Consider the following 20253-nt stretch of genomic DNA (forward strand, 5'->3'; position numbering starts at 1 on the left):
ACGTAATAAAATTATGCACTTTTTGTTACAATGAAAAAAATGTATTCAAATTTTCAAAAAATAATAGTTATCCAATTAAATGAGAGGTCCAGGTAGTATTTTCAAGCTATGGAATGAAAAGCTGACTTTTAGCTCATGTAAATTTGTACTGTCCCAATCTTAAAAGATATGTTCACACAAATTTTACAGTCTGGATAAATAATTAGCACATTTTACACTTCAAACTTTTACATTATTATATTAACATCTAACAGTTTGGCCTGGTGCTAGTCTTTTGTAAAATTTTGACTTTGAACAGTTGTTTCCAGTACATCCAAATTGGTTAATTATTTTGATTACTGCCATTTACAAAGGCTTCAATGCTAAAGTTACATTATTTGGTACAACCAACTACCTCTCAATTCATGTTAAATATTGTTATAAAACTGTCCAAATTTGGTTTCCAGATCGCATTTGCTTAGGTCCATATGACCAGTTTGGGGCCTGTTGCTCATCATAAGATCTACTACAAAAAATTAAATCACAGTTGGTTCAAACTACAATGGTTTAATACATATGTTTGGAAAGTGTCAAAATTCTTAAGAAACAGTTGTGCAAGATACCATTTGTTACAGAGTAAACTACTGAATATGGACAATACACTAGTCTGCTGTGGCTTTATAAAATTATTTATTAAGAGACCTTTTTGGTGCAACACCTACAGCACTGAAAAGTGCCTCTATCTGTAGTAAATCTACTGACGTAATTCATAAAAAATGCTCCTGAGTGTAGCATATGGAACAGTGATGTAGAACTTAATAGCATTAAAACATTTTAAAAGAATTTTATAAATGTTTACAAAAATTAATTTTTATTTTTTTTATTTTTTGTATTTATTATTATTATTATTATAAGAATCATAACTGGTGGCTTCCATGAACTGATAAAATATATAACAGATGTTCTTACATATAACACATTAACCTTGATCATAGCATTTCTGTGTTATTCAGAGTTTATTCCAATAGCCATGACATGCAAAACTTAATGTAGAGTCTAGAAGCCTTCACAGATCTTCTTTGACCACAGTCAGTATTGGAGATGACTGCCATTGCTGGGAGCTTGGACCGGATCAAACTCCAGTCTGAGTTGCTGGAGATGGCAGTCATTGTGTGTGGTGTGTGTTTGCTTGTGTGAATGTGTGTGTGTTTTCTTTTCTAAGGAAGCATTTGGCTGACAGTTATGTGTAACATTCTTTTTATTGTGCTTGTCTGCAATTCAGTGTGTCATCTTAGCAATCTATCCTTTTCCTAATATTGTCAAATGAGTTGTTGGATGGGCAGGTGCCACTTAAGCAATTCAGAAAATATGTGTATATGTACATGGTGATTGTGATGGGGAATCATGACAGTGTAGTTGTGAACAAAGAAAGTTAACCACATTATGCTTTGCCCCCTTGACCTAGGACAAAGTTAAATGATGACTATTTGTATGGATTGATAGTTAATGGTTATGTCCACATAAAATATGGTGCAGGAGATGAATAGGGATTGGTATATGCCACAGCTGCTTTCACAAGTGCCCCTGTTCCTAATGGGATAGGATGAGACTATGACAAAACTGGAACATGACGTGCTGGGTAGGTACATGAGACAACTGTCTCTCCTGGTCCCTCCACATGATCCTTGTAGCAAGACAGTTAAGTTGTGTAAGATGAATATAATTTTGCAAGAGGTGGAAGGAGTTTGTGGATGATGTTTATCAGTGTTGGATGTATTGGAAGGTTTTCAAAGCTCTGAAGTGAAAAGTGATTCAGCTGTTCAAGTTTGGGGTGATATTGCTTAATAAGGAATCTGCTTGTCTGTATGTTGTAAAAGGATGTGGTTAGTGTATTAATAGCATGGAAGGATACAGTACAGGGAAATCTTTTTTTTGATCAGATTTAAGGGTAATGCCTGTTGCTGAAAACTGCAATAAATTTTTTTAATCAGATAGATAAAAAATATACTCACCAAGCAGTGGCAGAAAACACACATAAATGACTGTTGTGACTGGCAGGCTTTTGGAGACACTGGCTTCACCACTGCCTCCCAGACCAAGAATAACCCATAATCCAAGAACCAGTCACAACAGTACAGTGTCCTTAACCTCTCGTCTAAAGCACTCTCTCCTCCTGAATTATTTGTATTATCTAAGGGCCTCACTTTCAGCCCTACACCTTATCCTAAACCTCTCCAGTCCTTTTCCTTCACCCTTCCTCGTTCTCCTTCAAGCCTTCTGCCTGAAGGAGCCATTGGCTCCGAAAGCTTGCCAATCACAACAGTCTTTTTATGTGTATGTTCTCCCGCTGCTTTGTGAGTAGATTTTTTATCAATCCAATTAAATAATTTTATCATTAATTGATTTTTTCCTTGTAATAACATTTTTAGCACACTGGGTGAACAACTGCTTGTAACTGCAGATGTGTAATCCACAGACGACAAAACTGTGTAGATGGAACATTTTCATGTGGAAGGGATGTCAGTGTGGAGGTATTGTCGATGATCATGGGTCTGACGTGAATGTGCCTATCTATGAGTCATCATAAAGTTAGAAGCTGAGGAAAGTCAGAAAGGAAAGATTTTAAGCTTTGAGATGTAGTGTTGGCAGAGAAGCTGAAGAAACTATGGACTGACAGAATCTGAAAAAAAAAGAGTTGAGTAGAGCAGGAGAAAGGGAAGAAGGAAGGACAGAAAACTAGTGTTCAATGTTCCATCAATGAGCTCATTAGAGATGGAGTGCAAGCTCATATTAGGGAAGGATGAGGAAGAAAATTGGCTTTACCCTTGCAAGTCTGACCATCTATGACAGATTATAAAAGTAAAAGCTTGTGTAAAAGAAGAATCAAAACTGTATGAATATAAAAGAGTCTACGCTCCATCAACTTTGCAAGAGTTTTCCTTAAAGTTAACACATGAAAGTTGGGAAGGAGTAACTATAGAAACTAAAGTGAATAGCAAATTCTCTAATTTTATGTCTGAGTTTAAATTAAAATTTTAAGAAACATTCTCCAAAGCATTAATTCCTATTGGAACACCCACCAACAATAAATGGATTACTAAAGGAATTAGAAAATGTGCTCAAACTTGTAAAGACCTAAACTCTATTAAAAAGGACAATAGTGATCCAGTTTGTTTGCACTATTACAAAAACTACAAAAGGATCTACAGGCAGGTACACAACACTGCAAAAATATCAGCCAACGATAGGTTCATAAATTTAGCCAATAATAAAAATAAAACTACGTGGGCTGTAGTGAAACAAGAAACAGGAACTGTGAAGCAGAGAGGTACAAACACACAAATCAAGAACAAGAAAAACTTAGAAGGTAACCTGAAAGAATTACCAAATTATGTGAGTACCTACTTTAGCAGCATTGCAATGAAGTTACAGAAAAAATTTCCAAAAAGTGCTAATCAACCAATACAGAAGCACATACCAAATTCAATGGTATTGTTTCCAACTACTGAGGAGGAAGTATGCAATGTTGTAAGGCAATTAAAGAACAAAAACTTGGCAGGTTTAGATGAAATCCCAATGTGTGTGCTGAAAAAATGCATAAATGGTATCAAAGCTCCACTAAGAGAAATCATAAATGAATCCTTCAAAACTGGTTGCTTTCCTGACTATCTGAAGCATGCCAAAATTTTACCAGTTCACAAGAAAGGTGATGTAGAAAAAGTTGAGAACTACAGACCAACAGCCCTATTGTCATGCTTTTCCAAAGTAATAGAAACAATAATGAAAAACAGGCTTATGAGCTATCTAAGTAAATTCAACCTCCTCTGGAATGAGCAGCATGGTTTCAGGCCTGGTAGAGGTACAGAATCTGCAATAGCACAATTTACAAAAACTGTTTTAGAAGCACTAGATGAGAACAGCTAAGTAACTGGCCTTTTACTAAATCTGTCTAAGGCATTTGATACAATTGACCACCAGAAGCTGTCACATAAGTTAGAGGCACTAGGAGTAAGGGGAGTGGTCCTCAAATGATTTCCTTCATATCTAGAAAACAGAGTACAGTCAGTAGAGATCACACGTCTCCCGTGAATCAACGTACATTGAGAAACATATATCTGATCCACAATATATAAATATTGGGGTCTCTCAAGGAAGTGTACTGGGCCCAGTATTGTTTCTGGTGTATATAATTGATTTCCGACAACATATCAGATATGGAGAGAAGATATTGTTTGCTGATGACAGAAACATAGTAATCACCAGTAAGACATCAGCACAAATGATGGAAAATTCTACTGAAGTGCTGAGGGATGTTTACAAATGGCCCCAGAAAACAAAGTAACTCTCAACATAAAGAAAACAAATACAATATGCTTTAGAATGAACAGAAAACAGAGTCCCTTAAATTTAAAACTAGATAACATCTCCATAGATGATGTACCTACAACAAAATTCTTAGGGTTGCATATTGACAGCCAAATGAAGTGGAATGAACATGCTGTGAAACTCTCGAAAAAGGTATCCACAACATGTTATGCACTTAGAGTCCTTGTACCTGCACGTAGTAATGAATGTTTGAGAACTGTATACTTTAGTTATGATCATTCAGTAATCAGTTATGGTATTATTTTCTGGAGAAACAGTGCTGAGAATTTATAAACAGTATTTAAAATGCAAAAGAGAGAGTAAGAATTATAAAGAAAAGCAGCAAGCGGACCCACTGCAGAGAACTTTTCAAAATTAAAAATTCTAACTGTTCCTTGTGAATTTATATTCCAAACCATAGTGTACATAAAGAAAAATATAGAAAATTATAGCACAAATAGCAGTTTTCATAACTATAGTACAAGAAAGAGTCACTGTCTTCACCTAGACAGGAAGAATAAACATAAGACTCAAAATAGCTTATTATATGAAGGTGTAAAACTGTATAATTAACTGCCACAGAAAATAAAAGAAACAGATAACATGTACCACTTTAGGAAAAATCTTAAATTGTTTTTGCAGGAACACTGCTTTTACCCTATAAGAGAATTCCTTAGCACAAAATGATTGTAAATAACTTTTGTTTAACAATATTTAACTATATGTAATGTTATGATCAGGAGCAAACATGATTGTAAATAACTTATATGTCACAATGTTAAACTACATGTAACAACAAACTGTATAAATATATGAATGTACACAAACTGACAACATCCATACATTTTAAAATGTCCATGGATGGCTAAATAAATCAATAAATAAAGTAGATCATCTCGGCATTTACCTTAAGTGAGGTTGTGGAAAACCTAGATGTGGATGGTCAGACAGGAATTGAACCATCATCTTTCTGAATGTGAGTCCAGACAACAGAGACAAGGGACAAACTCAAAAAAGTCACTGCTAGTTGTAATAACATTGTTTAGCTTCACCTGCTTCACCATTCACCATGGTTTACTACTTTTATTGAAGGAATGATGGAGGGAAGATGTGGAGAAGTGGCCACTTGTCAGTGTCAATATTACCTTTTCAAATACATGTTTGCAGCCAGTGAATGCTATATCTCTCAATGTGCTGCTGCTGACTCCAAACTTATACCACTTTGAGACATAGCAAATTGGAATCTAACCACCTGTTATGTGTTTTTCTCTCAGAAATAATAAGAATTTTTTCACTTCTTCATTCTACAAGGTGTTCATAAAACTATGGTGCTGCTTTAAAAATTAATAATAAATCAATTTATTACTTTATATGGGCAAATTTTATAGCGAAAACAGCTGCAACTGTCCAAGTTTTTGATGCAGTACCCCCTGTTCACTTACAAAAAATTCCGGGACATTCGTAATTTCATGCCAACAATGCATTGCTAATGCTAGAGGCTATGATGTGTTGGCTAACAAAGTGGCTAATGTTGAAGCAGCTATCAAAGTGGGCTGCCACCAGTCGGGCATGGCACTTACGTCCTCTTCACCTAGGGGCCGCTGCTGTTGTGTTGTAGTCCTCAAGGGAGGTCAGTCAGTGTGCAATTGGCTGACTTCTTCACACAGCCATCCACTGTCACCATATATGGAGCATGACAATGGAGGGGGGGGGGGGGGCGGGGGCGGAGCAGGAGTGTGGACACACTGATGGACTGGAAGCTGTGACTGCATGGGATGTCAGTCTACCAATCGTACCAGGCCATCCGGTCTTCACTCTGGTGGAAATGTCCCCTGAAAAATACCCATAAGTGTATGCATCCACCTCCTGAGCCACATACCAAGATGTAGAAGGCATCAGCTGCTGTGGCATGGGCAGGTCCAGCTCCATTGGTAGGATGAGAGGAGGCAAAGGCTCTGTCTCTATGTGGTCATGCCGCATTGTTGTGATGACAACCTCTGGCAGCTGCTGTGACCATGGTGATATTGAGATCCATGAATCTGGGGAAGAGATGCAGAGGGACCACTGTGCACATGACAGTGATGTAATTGATTGTGATGTCAGCACTGCAGTCCATCTGGGCCTGAAATGAGGTAGATGCATGCGCCAAGTCGACGACGGATCTCGCCCCACACCCACCATCTGATGCCACTATAAACCCTGAAAAACACAATACCATGTGGCACAAAGTGATACTTGCTGCCTTTTTTCGGTGACAGATGCTGCGGAGGGTGGAGCAGGTGGAGCAGTGTCTGATGGCAGCAGCCATGGGCAATTCCACCGGCAATGGTCCATCTTGTGGATGCAAATGGTAGCAGGTGAGAAACACTTCAGTGCTTGATCCATGGTGTGTGCAGTGCAAAGTTTGGACATCTGCTGCTTGAAGGTCATGACAAGAAGTTTGGTATCACTGTTGGGCTGTGGATGAAACAGTGCACTAGTTATGTGCTATATGCCATTGTGTTCACAGAGGGTTTCAGATTGATTTGACGTGAACTGAGGGCCATTGTCTGACACTATGACTTCAGGCAAACCTTCGACGCAAAAAGAAGAGGACCTCACCTGAACTGTGCAATGTGACATTTTCGAGTTCATTGGCACAGCAAAAGGTCCCACAACGTCTATGAGCACACGTTGCCATGGTGATTGCAATTTAGGCCAAGCAGAGAATTTTTGTGACAGAGTGGACGGATTTTCTGCACCTGCATGACATCATCTATTCTATTTGAGTGTCCATAACCTGCCAGGTACAGTGTCGATGCACTAACTGTTATGTACAAATGATCCCCCCCCCCCCCCGAGTTGTTGGTGAAGTAACTGCAACACTTCCTTTTGTAAGGCTTTGGGGATCAACACACATGACTGTCCACTGTCATTTTGAACAAGAATCACACCTCGCTGCATAGTGAAGCTATGCTGACATACAAAGTATTGGCACGCTACAGAGTTCTTTATGTTATGCAATGAGCGAGGCCAAGATGTGTGAATGTATTTGAATAAAACATTCAAATCTGAATCAGCTTCTATGGCCTGTGCAATTTTCCTATAGTTCAGAGGAAAGGATTGAATCAATTCAGAAATGTGAGCATCGATGTGACAAAAGATGCAGCAGAAGCATCAAAGTCTGTATCAGAGCCAATTGGAAGATGTGAAAGTGCATCCGCATTACCATGTTGAGGTGCCGGACAATACACAATCTCGTACTGGTACCGAGACAACAACACAGCCCATCTTTGCAATTTTTGGGCAATTCATACAGGAATGGACTTCATTAGATGAAAAAAGGATTGCAAAGGCTTGTGATCCGTTACTAAGTAGAATTTTGTGTTACACAAATGATGGTGGAGTTTGGTGACACCATACACAATAACCAACACCTCTTTCTCTATTTGTGAATAGTTACTCTGAGCTTTGGACAACACTCCTAATGCAAAAGCAGTAGGCCTGTCTTTATCACCAAATCTGTGTGAAAGCACTGCACTGATTCTGTAAGAGGAAGCGTCAACTTGCAACTCAACTTGTTAGTCAGGATCGAAGTGAACCAAGCATCGATCACTGAGCAATGCATCTCTAATTTTTGAAAAGCTTCTTGGTACTCATCTGTCTAAACAAAGGGGACATTCTTGTGATGCAAGTGATGCAATGGAGCTGCGATTTGTGTAGTATTTGGTGTGAACCTAAGACTGACTGCAATTCTATGACATTGCAAGGAACTGGCAGATCACATGAGGCTATCAAATGCTACTGAAGAAGACATACACCTTGAATGTTTATGACATGATCAAGATACTGCAATTTGGATTTTAAAAAATCACCCTTGTCCAGTCTACACTTTAGTCCTGCATCAGATAACACTTGAAGCAAAGCATGCAAATTTGCAACGTGTTCTTCAGGTTATGACCTGATATGACAATACCGTCCAAATAGTTTGAACAGTTTGGTACTTGAGCGTCAGCTGTTCCCAATACCATTGGAAAATGGAGGGTGCAGAAGCACTGCCAAACAAAAGGCAAACACAAATATTTAAACAAGCCTAAATGAGTGTTCACAACACACACAGTTTTTCATATAGTGGTATTTGTAGATATTCATCATGCAAAGCAGTTTTTGAAAAGTAGCAACCACTGCCTAATCTGTCCATGACATCCTCTGGGCATGCCAATGGATAAGTATCAATCACAGTTTGTGGATTGACAGTAGACTTAAAAGTCAACACAGAGGCGAATGCGACCTGAAGGTTTGGGGAGCAAAACCAGTGGACTTGCCCATTGACTAGCTTGTATGGACACAATAGCTCCACTATCTTGGAATTCTTTAAGTTCAGCGGGCACATTATCTCATAATGCAATGGGAACAGTTCTGGCCCAGCAAAATTTCAGCTGGTACTATCTTTCATAGTAATATGTGCAACAAAATTGTTAGCTTTACCTAAACGTCCAGAAAAAGAGTTCAGGAGATTCTTTCAGCAATCTAGCTACACTGTCTTTGGCATTCAGTCACTGACAACACATTGTCCTGGATTTGAAAGCCAAACAAATCAAATGAATCAAGGCCAAATATGTTCTGACAATCACGATTGTAGCACAGTGGCAGTCAAAGTACATTTTCTGAGAATGGGTATGTCTTGCTAATTATAAGCCATCAGGTGTGTGCTAATTTTAGACAGGAATGGTGAGCCTATCAGTTCATATGTGTTACGATTCAGCAATGTAACAGAGGCACTCATGTCCAACTGAAATTTCACAGGTTTTCCACTAAGATGCAAATGAACAAAAAGTTTGTTGGACTGGCGTTTGATAGCTAGTTTTACAAATGCTCACAGCAGGCTTTGAATACACTGCATTGATTGCATGGGCCTTGTGACTAGATTTTTGTGAGTGGACAGAAACCTTATGTTTGTTCTGTTGCAAACATATGGAGTATACATGAACTTTCCTGCCACAAGTGTAACACTGTGCTTGTGTGGACAGGAAATCTTGGCATTTGTACCATGAATAGCACCTAGGGCATCACTTAATTGTATTCAGTGATGTAGCCACCTGTTTAGAGAACTGTTTATGTGGCTTGGCGAATGCATACTGTTGCTGCCTACGGGCCAGTCATGAGCAAGGGATGACTCAACCTGACAGATTGGTGGCTGCTAAAATTTTTCGGCCGCTTTGGCACCTGCACCATACTGATCTAGAATTGGCAATATGTGATTAAATTATGGATATGACTGTTTCAAAATCTGTTTTTTAAGTTTCAAAGCAGTTACATTGTACACAATTGCATCACATAACTTAACAGCTGAATATAAAGCACCACAAGCACATTTGAACTTGCATTTCCTCGTCATACCCTGCAAATCTGTTAGAAACTGTTCTGAGCTTTTCTTGCAACAAAAGAATTGGTAGCTAGCTGCCACCACATACACTTGTTAGTCATAATATGTAATTAGAGAAACTACAATCTGATCATAGTAAAGTTCACTCGGAGTGACATCAGGGAACAATTTCTGAGTAAGGCAAAAGACTGCACTCCCTGCCATTGACAAAAAGTAAAGTAGTTTCAGGTACCTGATACTTTGGGAGCAATGATGTGAGCTTCATACAGTTGAAACCACTCAAGCCCTTCTGCTTCCAATTTGGAGCCAATTTTCCTAAACTTTTTCTGTCACACTTAACCATAAAATAAATAAAGTAAGACCATATGCATTGCTCCTGTCACCAGAATCATTTCCTTGGTTAATGCTATCACCAGGAAACAAGATATTTATTCAAATGTATTTGTTCAATTTTCCAGTCCCAGAAACAGTACTCTTATTTTTATTAATTATGTTCCTGCAACATATCATTTCAGTATATATTTATATTTATTTACATCACTGCTGATGCCCACACATTCATATTCCATCAAATTATATTTCATACTCTGTCAAATTATAATTTTATAACAAACCTCGCAAACTGTTTCTTTGCATTTGTTTGCGTAATGTGTTCTGCAACTGAGAACAAATTGAGCAAAGGTTGAATTGTTTCTAAAATAAATATTGTGATAAGAATTAATTTTGTAATTTCATTACTTAACTTATTTTCTTTAGTTGATATATTTCAATGTCTTTGTTGGCTCAACAATTAGAACGATATATTTCTGTTTGTAGCAGGACATGTACATGAAATAACTTGTTGCACCACTTTTATCTTTCACATAGAGCATCTTATTCTCATCATTCTTACACAGCACAATTTCAACATCTCAATATGTCTGAAACTAAGAATATGATATAACACATACAGTTCAGTAACTTTGTGGCAAGCACCTACAAGCACTTCCAGCTATCCAGAATACATATATCAAAGGAAGATATTTACATAACAAGCTCTTCACATCAGTCTATCATGTGCAAGCCTCTTCACCTCTGAATACTTGCAGTGATGTAGGTCTACAATGCAGCTCTAATTATTTTTTGTTGAACAATTAAGTGGATTACATTACTTTACTTATCTCTCAGAGACACATTTTTGGGTTAAATAGGTTGAACATGGCATAAATGGTTCATCAAGTTCATATTTCTGGAATATGCTATTCAGTACATACTTTGTGTAACCACAAGGCAGACAGAAACTCATTCTTACTGTTATCTACCACTTACTGTGGGAGGAAACCTATCAGTAACTCAGTTCTTCACCAACTCCTGGCATTTCATAACTACCAGCTCCATTGAACAGTTATAACAAAGCCCCATGATTTCACTCACATGCACAAATAAAATCAGCCCTTTAAATGTAGCCTTACAGTTTCACATTTTGTACCACAATTTCCAGGTGTGGTGTTCATGCCCACCTCTTTAATGTTATAGTATGTTTCAGGTGTAAGGGACATAAAAAAGTTAGCATACTTTACCTAATTTCATGCCACAATGTCATACAATATCATTTTTTGAGTAACTCATGTAGCCAAGCTTAAGTGTTCCCAATTCCAAAAGTGTGTAATACAACTAGAACATCCTCCAGCACCCTGTTCAGGGGATTGCTTCCCATTATCTGTTCCTTAATAAAGATTTCTAATAAAAATATAAATCTCTTTTTAAACCAACTTGTTCAATTTAGCATGGAATAACTTCTGTTATTATGCAAGTTTCAGTCATTCTTCATGACTTATGGTCATACAGTTGTATAACAAGCAAAAGTTATGTATTTTCTAAAGTGACATAGTCTACTTTTCATTCCATTCAATAATATTTCCTTATGCACAGGAGAAACAGATTAAGAAGCCAAGAATTACTTAACTTCTACAAACACACGGCTCAAATTACGGTAGAACATTCTTTGAGCTATTTCATTGTTAGTTAAAGATTTTGCTAATAGTATGTTTTAAGGAACCAAAAAGGATCTGCTAAATTAAACTTACATTCTTTTCTTGATATCATCTTTGCTACATTTCTTCATCTTTTCAATCAGTTCCTCATTTTTTTTAATTGCAACATCCCTCTGAGCAAGCTGTGCATTACCTTCATTCCTCTGAATCTCAAGTTTATCCAGTAATACTGACTTAACTGCTTTAGTTTTGGCATTGCGGATCCATGTAAGACGTAAATTCTGTTCATCTGCTAATTCTTGACAGGGAGATACAGCAAGTCTTTTTGCAATGCATTGACGCAGATGTCTCATATATTCGATGAATATGCTTCCAGCTTCAGAAATCTGAAAAAATAATTATGTTTCCTCAGCTTAATTGTAATGTAATTTATCAATAAGGTAACTAAATTTTTGAATGAGATGAATGTGATGGATATTACTTAGAAGCAAAATTGTGTTTCTTTTGGAATTAAAATTTTCTTAGCATTTTGAGCTATTTGTTCTTTCATCAAGGAACAAAAAAATACAAGCTGTGGAAGGCTAAAAAGGAAGGGTAGGTTACTCAGACCCCACGATGAGACGGGCCCAACTGATGTGAGGATGACGCAAGAAAAAGATAATGGAGGTAGTATCAGAGAGAGTAGGACATCAAAGATAGTGAAATAGAAAACACTGTGGCAGCTTCATCCAGAGATGATGATGGACAGAGAAGTACAAATGATATAAGTAGAAAAAAAATGAAATGCCTACAATACTGGAACTAAGAATTAGGAGAAAAGTGATATTGGGAGAAAATCAAGGGAAGAGAGAGAGGAAGGGCAGGACAACAAAGATGAATAAGAATAATAGAAAAACAAAAATAATAATGATAATAATAATAATGACATACAATGGAAACTACACATAGGAACATCAACAATATAGGAAAAAGACAGATTGGCAGTTAAGGTGAAGAAGACATATTAAGTTGCAGATGGACACAAGTGTCTTTTAATTGTGACTATCTGCAACTTAACATGTTGTCTTTACAGTACATTGCTAATAAAAACAGATAACAAAAAGGAGAAAGGAGTTGTATGAAATGGAGAATAGCTCCAGGAAGCAGGCCTTGCTATTTAATGTGACACAATCATCAATTCGGCATAGGATGTAAAGTCCCTTTAGTGAAGAAGGCAATCCAATCTTTTGATATACTTTGTGATACATTTTTGTGTAAGTATAATGTGATACACTGGGAATGTTGAGTCACAGACAGGCACAACAGAAAGACTGTTAAACAAGTGAGCTTTTGACCAAAAGGCCTTCATCTAAAGCAGACAACACACGAACACATTCACACAAGCTCAACTGATAAACACATGCCATCAAACGGGGTGATTTCTGATGGTTTTGTCGTTATTTTGATTGTAACTTTCGTGTATATTGTTAGATTAAATTGATTGTTACGGAAGTGGTAGGGTATATGTGTAACGAATAAAATATCCCAGAACCAGAAAGTGTACGTGTAGGTATATTTATCTGAGGCAGTGAAATAAAGTGTCTGAAGTCACCCCATGGATTCGGGTGATTTCGGACACATGTCTGGTTCTGGTGGCTGAGACCGGATTGTAAGCAACTGCGCTTCACATGATGGGAAAAACAATTAGGTTGGTGAGGGTAAGTAGGAGACTGGGGCAGGGAAGGGGAACAGCAAAGTACTCTTTGTGGGAGCATACATGGATGTGGTGGGGACATGACAGCGCAGCTAGGTGATGTCAGGAGGTTCGACAGGGAGGAGGGTAGGGTGGGGAGTGGGGGTGGGGAGGGGGTGGGGGGGGGGGGAGATGGAGCGGAGAAATGGAGAAATAAAAAGGTAGTGGCTTCCTAGGTGGAATGAAAGGCTGTGTAGTGCTGGAGTGGAAGCAGGGAAGTGATAGGTGAGTGAAGGACTGTGACTAACAAAGGTTGGAGCCAGGGGGTTACGGGAACAGAGGATATATTGCAGGGTGAGCTCCCACTTGCGTAATTCAGAAAAGTTGGTGTTCATAGCAAGGATCCAGATGGCACAGGCTGTGAAGCTGTCACTGAAGTGAAGAACATTGTGTTGGGCAGCGTGGTCAGTATGGTGGTGGGAGGAAGTTTCTGAGGGGGTGGTAAATGTAATAGGTCTGTGGGGTGGGGTTTATCAGCCATGAGGGGATGTGGGAGAGATTTGGAGGTTGTTGTAGAGATGGTGAATAGTGGTACACCAATGACATCTAGAAGAATCATTCTTAAGTACTCAGAATCCTAAACTCCTTTGTTCAGATTCAGTGATGAGCCTTCATGATCTGGACTGATAGTGAGGAGACCCTATCCACATTACTCCAGGACCTCACACCTTCTCCCTGTTCACTTCACTTGGACCTCCTCAACCCAACACGCCACATTCTTTGATGTTGACCTTCACCTAGATGACTGTATCAGGTTATATCAGTAAATCAGTTCATATCATACCTGCCAACCACCAGCAATACCTCCACTTCGACTGCTGTCACCTATCCCATGACAAAAAGTCCTTTCGCGCGACCGCTACTGTCTCAGGTTCGAATCCTGCCTCAGGCATGGATGTGTGTGATGTCCTTAGGTTAGTTAGGTTTAAGTAGTTCTAAGTTCCAGGGGACTGATGACCTCAGAAGTTAAGTCCCATAGTGCTCAGAGCCATTTGAACCATTTTGAAGTCCTTTCCATACAGCCTAACCACCCATGGCAGTCACATTTGTAGTGATGAACAGTCCCTCTACAGATATACCAAGAGTCTCACTAAGGCTTCACGGACTGAAACTACCCTGCCAACCTCGCAAAGAAATAGATCTCCTGTGTCTGTCTCTCTAGTCGCTTACCAACTCCCACATTCCCATTATCCGGCTACAAAGGAGCTCTCCTCTTGTGACACAGTACCACCCAGCACCAATGGTGCCAATACCCATGTGCAAGTAACGGCTGTGCCTGCCTTCCACCACCCTTCACCCCTAGCCACCAGAGAAAGGGAAAAATGTTGTACAGACATGTGTTTTTCTTTCAAGAAAATCATTTAAAAGATGATATTACACAGGTCTTTAATAGTGTTTGAAGTGGAACTCTTTCAGGGCTACTTATAAGTCACTAGTCATCTTCCAAAATATTAAAATCTACCCACTAACCTTCCCACTCCTCCCACAGTGATACTCTGCCACCCACCCAACCTGCACAATATCCTTGTACATCTCTACTCCACCCCTGCTCCTAGCACCTTGGCTCATGGCCCATATCCCTGTAGTAGACCTAGATGAAAGACCTGTCCCCTACATCCTCCCACCACCATCTATTCCAGTCCAGTCTCAAGCATCCCCTATCCCCTCAAAGGCAGGGCTACCTGTGAGAGCAGACATTGTATCTACAAGCTAAGCTGCAACCACTGTGCTGTGTTCTACATGCGCATGACAACCAACAAGCTGTCTGTCTGTGTGAAAGAGCACTAACAAACTGTGGCCAAGAAGCAACTGGACCACCCAGTTGCTGAACGTGCTGCCCTACACAACATGCTTCACTTAAATGACTGCTACATATTTTGTGCCATCTGGATGCTTGCTACCAACACCAGCTTTTCTGAATTGTGCAGATTTGAACACTTTTGCAGTGTATCCTTTGTTTCCATAACTCCCTGGTCCCAAACTTTGCCAATCCCTGTCCTTCACCCACCTATCTCCTTCCTTGCTCCCACTCCAGTACTGCACAGCTTTCTGTTCCATCAATGCACCAACGCCTTTTTATTTCTCCCTTTTTCCACTCCTTTGGAGTTGCCAAGTACAATCTAATATGGATGTTGAGTATTGTAGTATCCATTATGAGTGCCTGTTCCACAATGCATTGACAGTACTGAGAAAGCGTTGTACACCCCAGTGTCTCCTTGCACTCAGGCTCTAATGACTGACATAATTATTCAGAAACAAGACCAATTCAGTTAACTTCCATTTGATAATTTTTCTGATTGAAATAGATTTACCTCCTATTCATGCCGAAATACAAGCTACAGACAATCCTGCAAATTAACTTGTTCTTTCTTTGTGCTGTTAATCAATATTTTGTATGATCCAGTTGAAACTGATGAAAGTAATTTATGATAATCTTACATATTTAATTGAAAACATAGTTTAGAATTAATTGTGAAGTATGTGTACACTTCATTTTGGAGATTAAGCAGAAATCTGATCTCATATCATACGTAAATTGCCAATCCATCCAATTGATTGTAAAATGTGTACTGTTATGTGGATCTACCAGAAGAACCAAAATTTTTGCTGCTGGTAATAAATGTAGTTTTCTCAAACTTCTGCAGATGGTGCCCTGTTGTGCCATAGCATTAGATGAACCATGCAACATTGTTGATGAAGAAAAAAATGTCCATTTTTGTGCAATTTTTGGATATTAAGGTAAAGAATTTAGGGGGAGAACTGCTAACAATATACTTAAGGAGAAGATTTATTCAAAACTTTTTATGACTTTGTGTCAAAATCAAACATTAGTTGTGATAACATTGTCTCTCTTGTAACTGAAGGGCTCCAGTGATGACCAGCAAAGAATAAGGACTAGTAAAGAAAATTAGAGATAAGAATGTGGTGGGTATTGTCTTATTAGTGCATAATTCACCAAGCAGCTCATTGTGGAAAACTTAGTGTGACTCTGAAAGAAATAATGGACAGGTTGATCAAGCTGATTAACCTTATGAGATCTCATTCTGCTCTTCAGCACAGAGTTCAAAGAGTTTCTTCCTGAGTGTGATTCAGTGCATTCTGACTTACTGCAGTACAACAATGTTCATTGGATAAGTAAAGGTCAAATTACTGAACGTTTTTGGCAAATAAAAGAAGAAATAATGTCCTTAGAAAAGTTGGATTCATGAGAATCAAGAAACCCTTTGGAGTTCCTAGCAAACAAATGCAGAACACTAGCTGTGTATTTCTTGAAATGCGTTCTGAAACATTTAAATGCTCTCAGTACTGAGCTGCAAGGAAATGGGAAATTAATATGTGATCTGATAAAAGTGTCTCTTCTTTCCGTTGCAAGCTCGATATCTTTGAAAAACTCATTACAAGTCAAGAATGTTTTCACTTGCCAACAATTTTTGAATAGAAATGTAATTCTGAAACAGACATTTCAGTATTCTTAAAATTTATGTCAGTCACGTTTTGATGTTTCTCCAGCAGCAGAATGGATGGATGTGGCTATGAAGTTGGTTTGCCTTTTAAAGCTTGTACTCCAAATGGAGATAATAGACTTGCAGGAAGACATTTCCTTGCAAATGTATAAAACTGCATCTGCTGAAGAATTTTGGAATAAACATGTCCCAGAAAAACATGAAAATTGCAAAAAAAAAAAAAAGAAAAAATAGTCATATACTGGGCTACTATGTTTGGCTCCACATATATTTGTGAAATTTCATTTTTAAAAATGAATTTTTTGAAGAGCAAGTATTGCTCAAGATTAGCGGCCCCAACCTTGAAGATACTATTCGCATATGATGCTCCCCATGTGGACCTAACTTTAAGAAACTGACTCAAGACAGCAAATGTAATTTGATTTTTTAATACAAATATGCCTATCTCTTATATTTCATATTTTGTGAGTGAAAATTAAAATAAGAAATATCTATTGTTTTTCATATTTTTTTTTGAATGAAAATAAAAATAAAAAAACTAGTAAGGAATACGGGGTTTTCCTTCTTGATCTTGATAACAATTTTCAAAAGTATTCAACCCCCATGTAACATTACTCGTCGACCCTGCTCTAGATGTCAGGCCAAATATAGATGATGTGGAAGTGATGAGTAAAGCTGTACGGGTGCTGTTTTTGCACGTGACCTCTAAAACTGAGTGTCATAGTCATGGGCTACATCCTGATGGTGAGAACAGCTGGTGTAAATATAATAGGGAAAATACAATTGGAGAATTACAATCATCATCACTGTTTACCAGCCACTGTAATGGAAGAAATGAAGCCAATCTCCATTGATCTGTCTAATGAAAAGCAAATGAAGAGGTTGGTGGCCTTAGATCAGCCTGGCTACAATAATGCAGATCCTCTCTGGAACATTTAGTAAAAAAAGCACAACAGAAGAGGCATTGTGAGAAAACTTAGGGATGCATTTGATGATGAAGATGAAGGGCACAGCTATATGAAGGGCACAGCTATACAGCAGGGTTGTTTCAAATATGACATCTATTACTTGAATGTTTTCTTCTCCCAAGTTTAATGTACTTTTTCTCAACTTCCAATGAAGACACAACCATCAAATTTTCTGAGAGTCATGACACAGCTAATGTGCATGTACTGAAAGAGTGTTATTCCATTACTTGTAAAATTAAAAGTTAACAGACATTAAAAGAAGAATTTTTTCAAAAATGTAGCTTATACAGATAAAAATTAAAATCCAATTCATCAAATAAGATTATGCAATATTGTTGTTTCAGTGTTGACAGAATACATGTGAGCATAAGCTGTAAAAAAATTAGCTCACTAGCTAAGATAGGTTCTAAAAAAGGGTACCTGATATCACATACAATTTTCAGCTGGGGCACAAGTTTGTTGGTTCATTACTGTAATATGATAAGACTAGGCAGAAAATAAAATATGATTAATATGGAAAAACAGAAACATTACAAATTTTGTTGTAATTAGAAATTTTTAAGCTGAGATACCATAATTTTTGAACATTTTATGTATTATCTCAGTAACACTTTAAAACAGAGGTTGATTAGAGGAAGGAGGTTATTTATCAAACTAAACAACTAACAAAATTCTGTAAGAGGATGCTTATCGGGCCACACTAGTAATGAAATTTTGTGATCTATATTGCGTAAGAGAATTTACTTTGTGAACTAATTAAAGATTGTTGAAAATACTAGGTGTGTTCAAGATTGAGCTGTAGTACTGAGGTTTTATTTGAACATAATGATAATGTCATGATAAGATTTTTTGATGTACTATAATGGTGATGTTGAACTGAAGCTGCTGGGAATTATGTGTTACACTGAGTTATTATGATGACAATGATAAAATTGTTACTGATGTTGATGGTGAGGATACTGTTAATGACGATGTCAATTTTAGGGATGTTCATTTGGAATTTATGTCATGTTGGATAAATTTACAAAAGAGAATAAGATAAAACTGTAATGGACTGGCTCTGGGTCTGATGATTCCAAAGTATATGTGGGCTACAATTAATAACTTTGTAACAATATGATGTGGATGGGCAATGAAATAATAATTACTAACTATGAAAAATAATGAGTAGAATAATAGTTTTGCTAACTATGAACAAGTACAATCAATGCATCAATAGAATGCTATTCACCAAAAGATGACACATTGAGTTGCAGACACACTCAACAAAAAGACTGTTACACATTAAGCTTTCAGACACGAAAAGAGAAACACCCATGCACATTCGCACAAGCAAGCACAATTCACACATACACGACTGTTATCCCTGACTGCTCAGTTAATTTTTACAAGCATCAAATCTAGTGCTTTGAAATTTACAGTTTTTCCTTTACCAACATGTCTCTTTTTGGCTTCATTTTCTTTGTTTTTAATCATTTCTTTATCCAATCTGACCTTTTCTTCTTTGGTTATCTCACTTCTACATTGACATCTATAATCTGCAAACCACCATGAGATGCATGGCAGAGGTTATGTCCCATTGTACCAGTTATTAGGGTTTCTTCCTGTTCCATTCATGTATGGAATGTGAGAAGAATTAGTGTCTGAATGTCTCTGGGCATGGAGTAATTATTCTAATCTTACCATCATGATTACTATGTGAGTGAAACATAGGGGGTTAGTATATTCCTAAAGTAATTATTTAAAGCCAATTATTGAATCTTTGTTAATAGAGTTTCTTGGGATAGTTTACATCTATCTTCAAGAGTCTTCCAGTTCAGTATCTCTGTGACACTCTCCCACAGATTTAACAAACCTGTGACCATTCTTGCTGTCCTTCTCTGTAGATGTTCATTATCCCCTGTTAGTCCTACTTGGTACGGGTCCCACTCACTTGAATAATATTCTAGAGCTGGTCACATGAGTGATTTGTAAGCAATCTCTTTTGTAAACTGATTGCACTTCAACAGTATTCTAGCAATAAACCAAAGTCTACCACCTGCTTTACCCATGACTAAACCTATGTGATCATTCCATTTCATATACCTACAAAGTTTTATACCCTTGTATTTGTATGAGTTGGTCAATCACAACAGTGATTAATTGATATTATAGTCATAGGATCCTACATTTTTTCATTTTGCAACGTGCAAAATTTTACATTTCTGATCATTTAAAGCAAGTTGCCAGTCTCTGCATCACATTGAAATCTTATCAAGATTTGACTAAATATTTATGCAGGCTTATTTCAGATAGTTTTACATTATAGATAAATGCATCACGTGCAAAATGCCTGATTTTACTATTAATATTGTCTTCAAGGTCATTAATATACAGCATGTACAGCAAAGGTCTCAACACAGTTCCC

General features: G+C 37.7%; 1 protein-coding gene across 1 annotated transcript in view; it reads right to left on the reverse strand.

Moving 5' to 3' along the window:
* LOC126467802 (uncharacterized) overlaps positions 1 to 20253 on the reverse strand; it is a 90272-nt gene that overhangs the window by 27502 nt on the left and 42517 nt on the right. Inside the window, exon 3 of the mRNA XM_050096498.1 lies at positions 11776 to 12068. Coding sequence (XP_049952455.1) covers positions 11776 to 12068 — 293 coding nt within the window. The remainder of the gene's footprint in view (positions 1 to 11775; positions 12069 to 20253) is intronic.

Source organism: Schistocerca serialis, chromosome 1 (assembly GCF_023864345.2).
Source record: "Schistocerca serialis cubense isolate TAMUIC-IGC-003099 chromosome 1, iqSchSeri2.2, whole genome shotgun sequence".
Classification (NCBI taxonomy): domain Eukaryota; kingdom Metazoa; phylum Arthropoda; class Insecta; order Orthoptera; family Acrididae; genus Schistocerca; species Schistocerca serialis.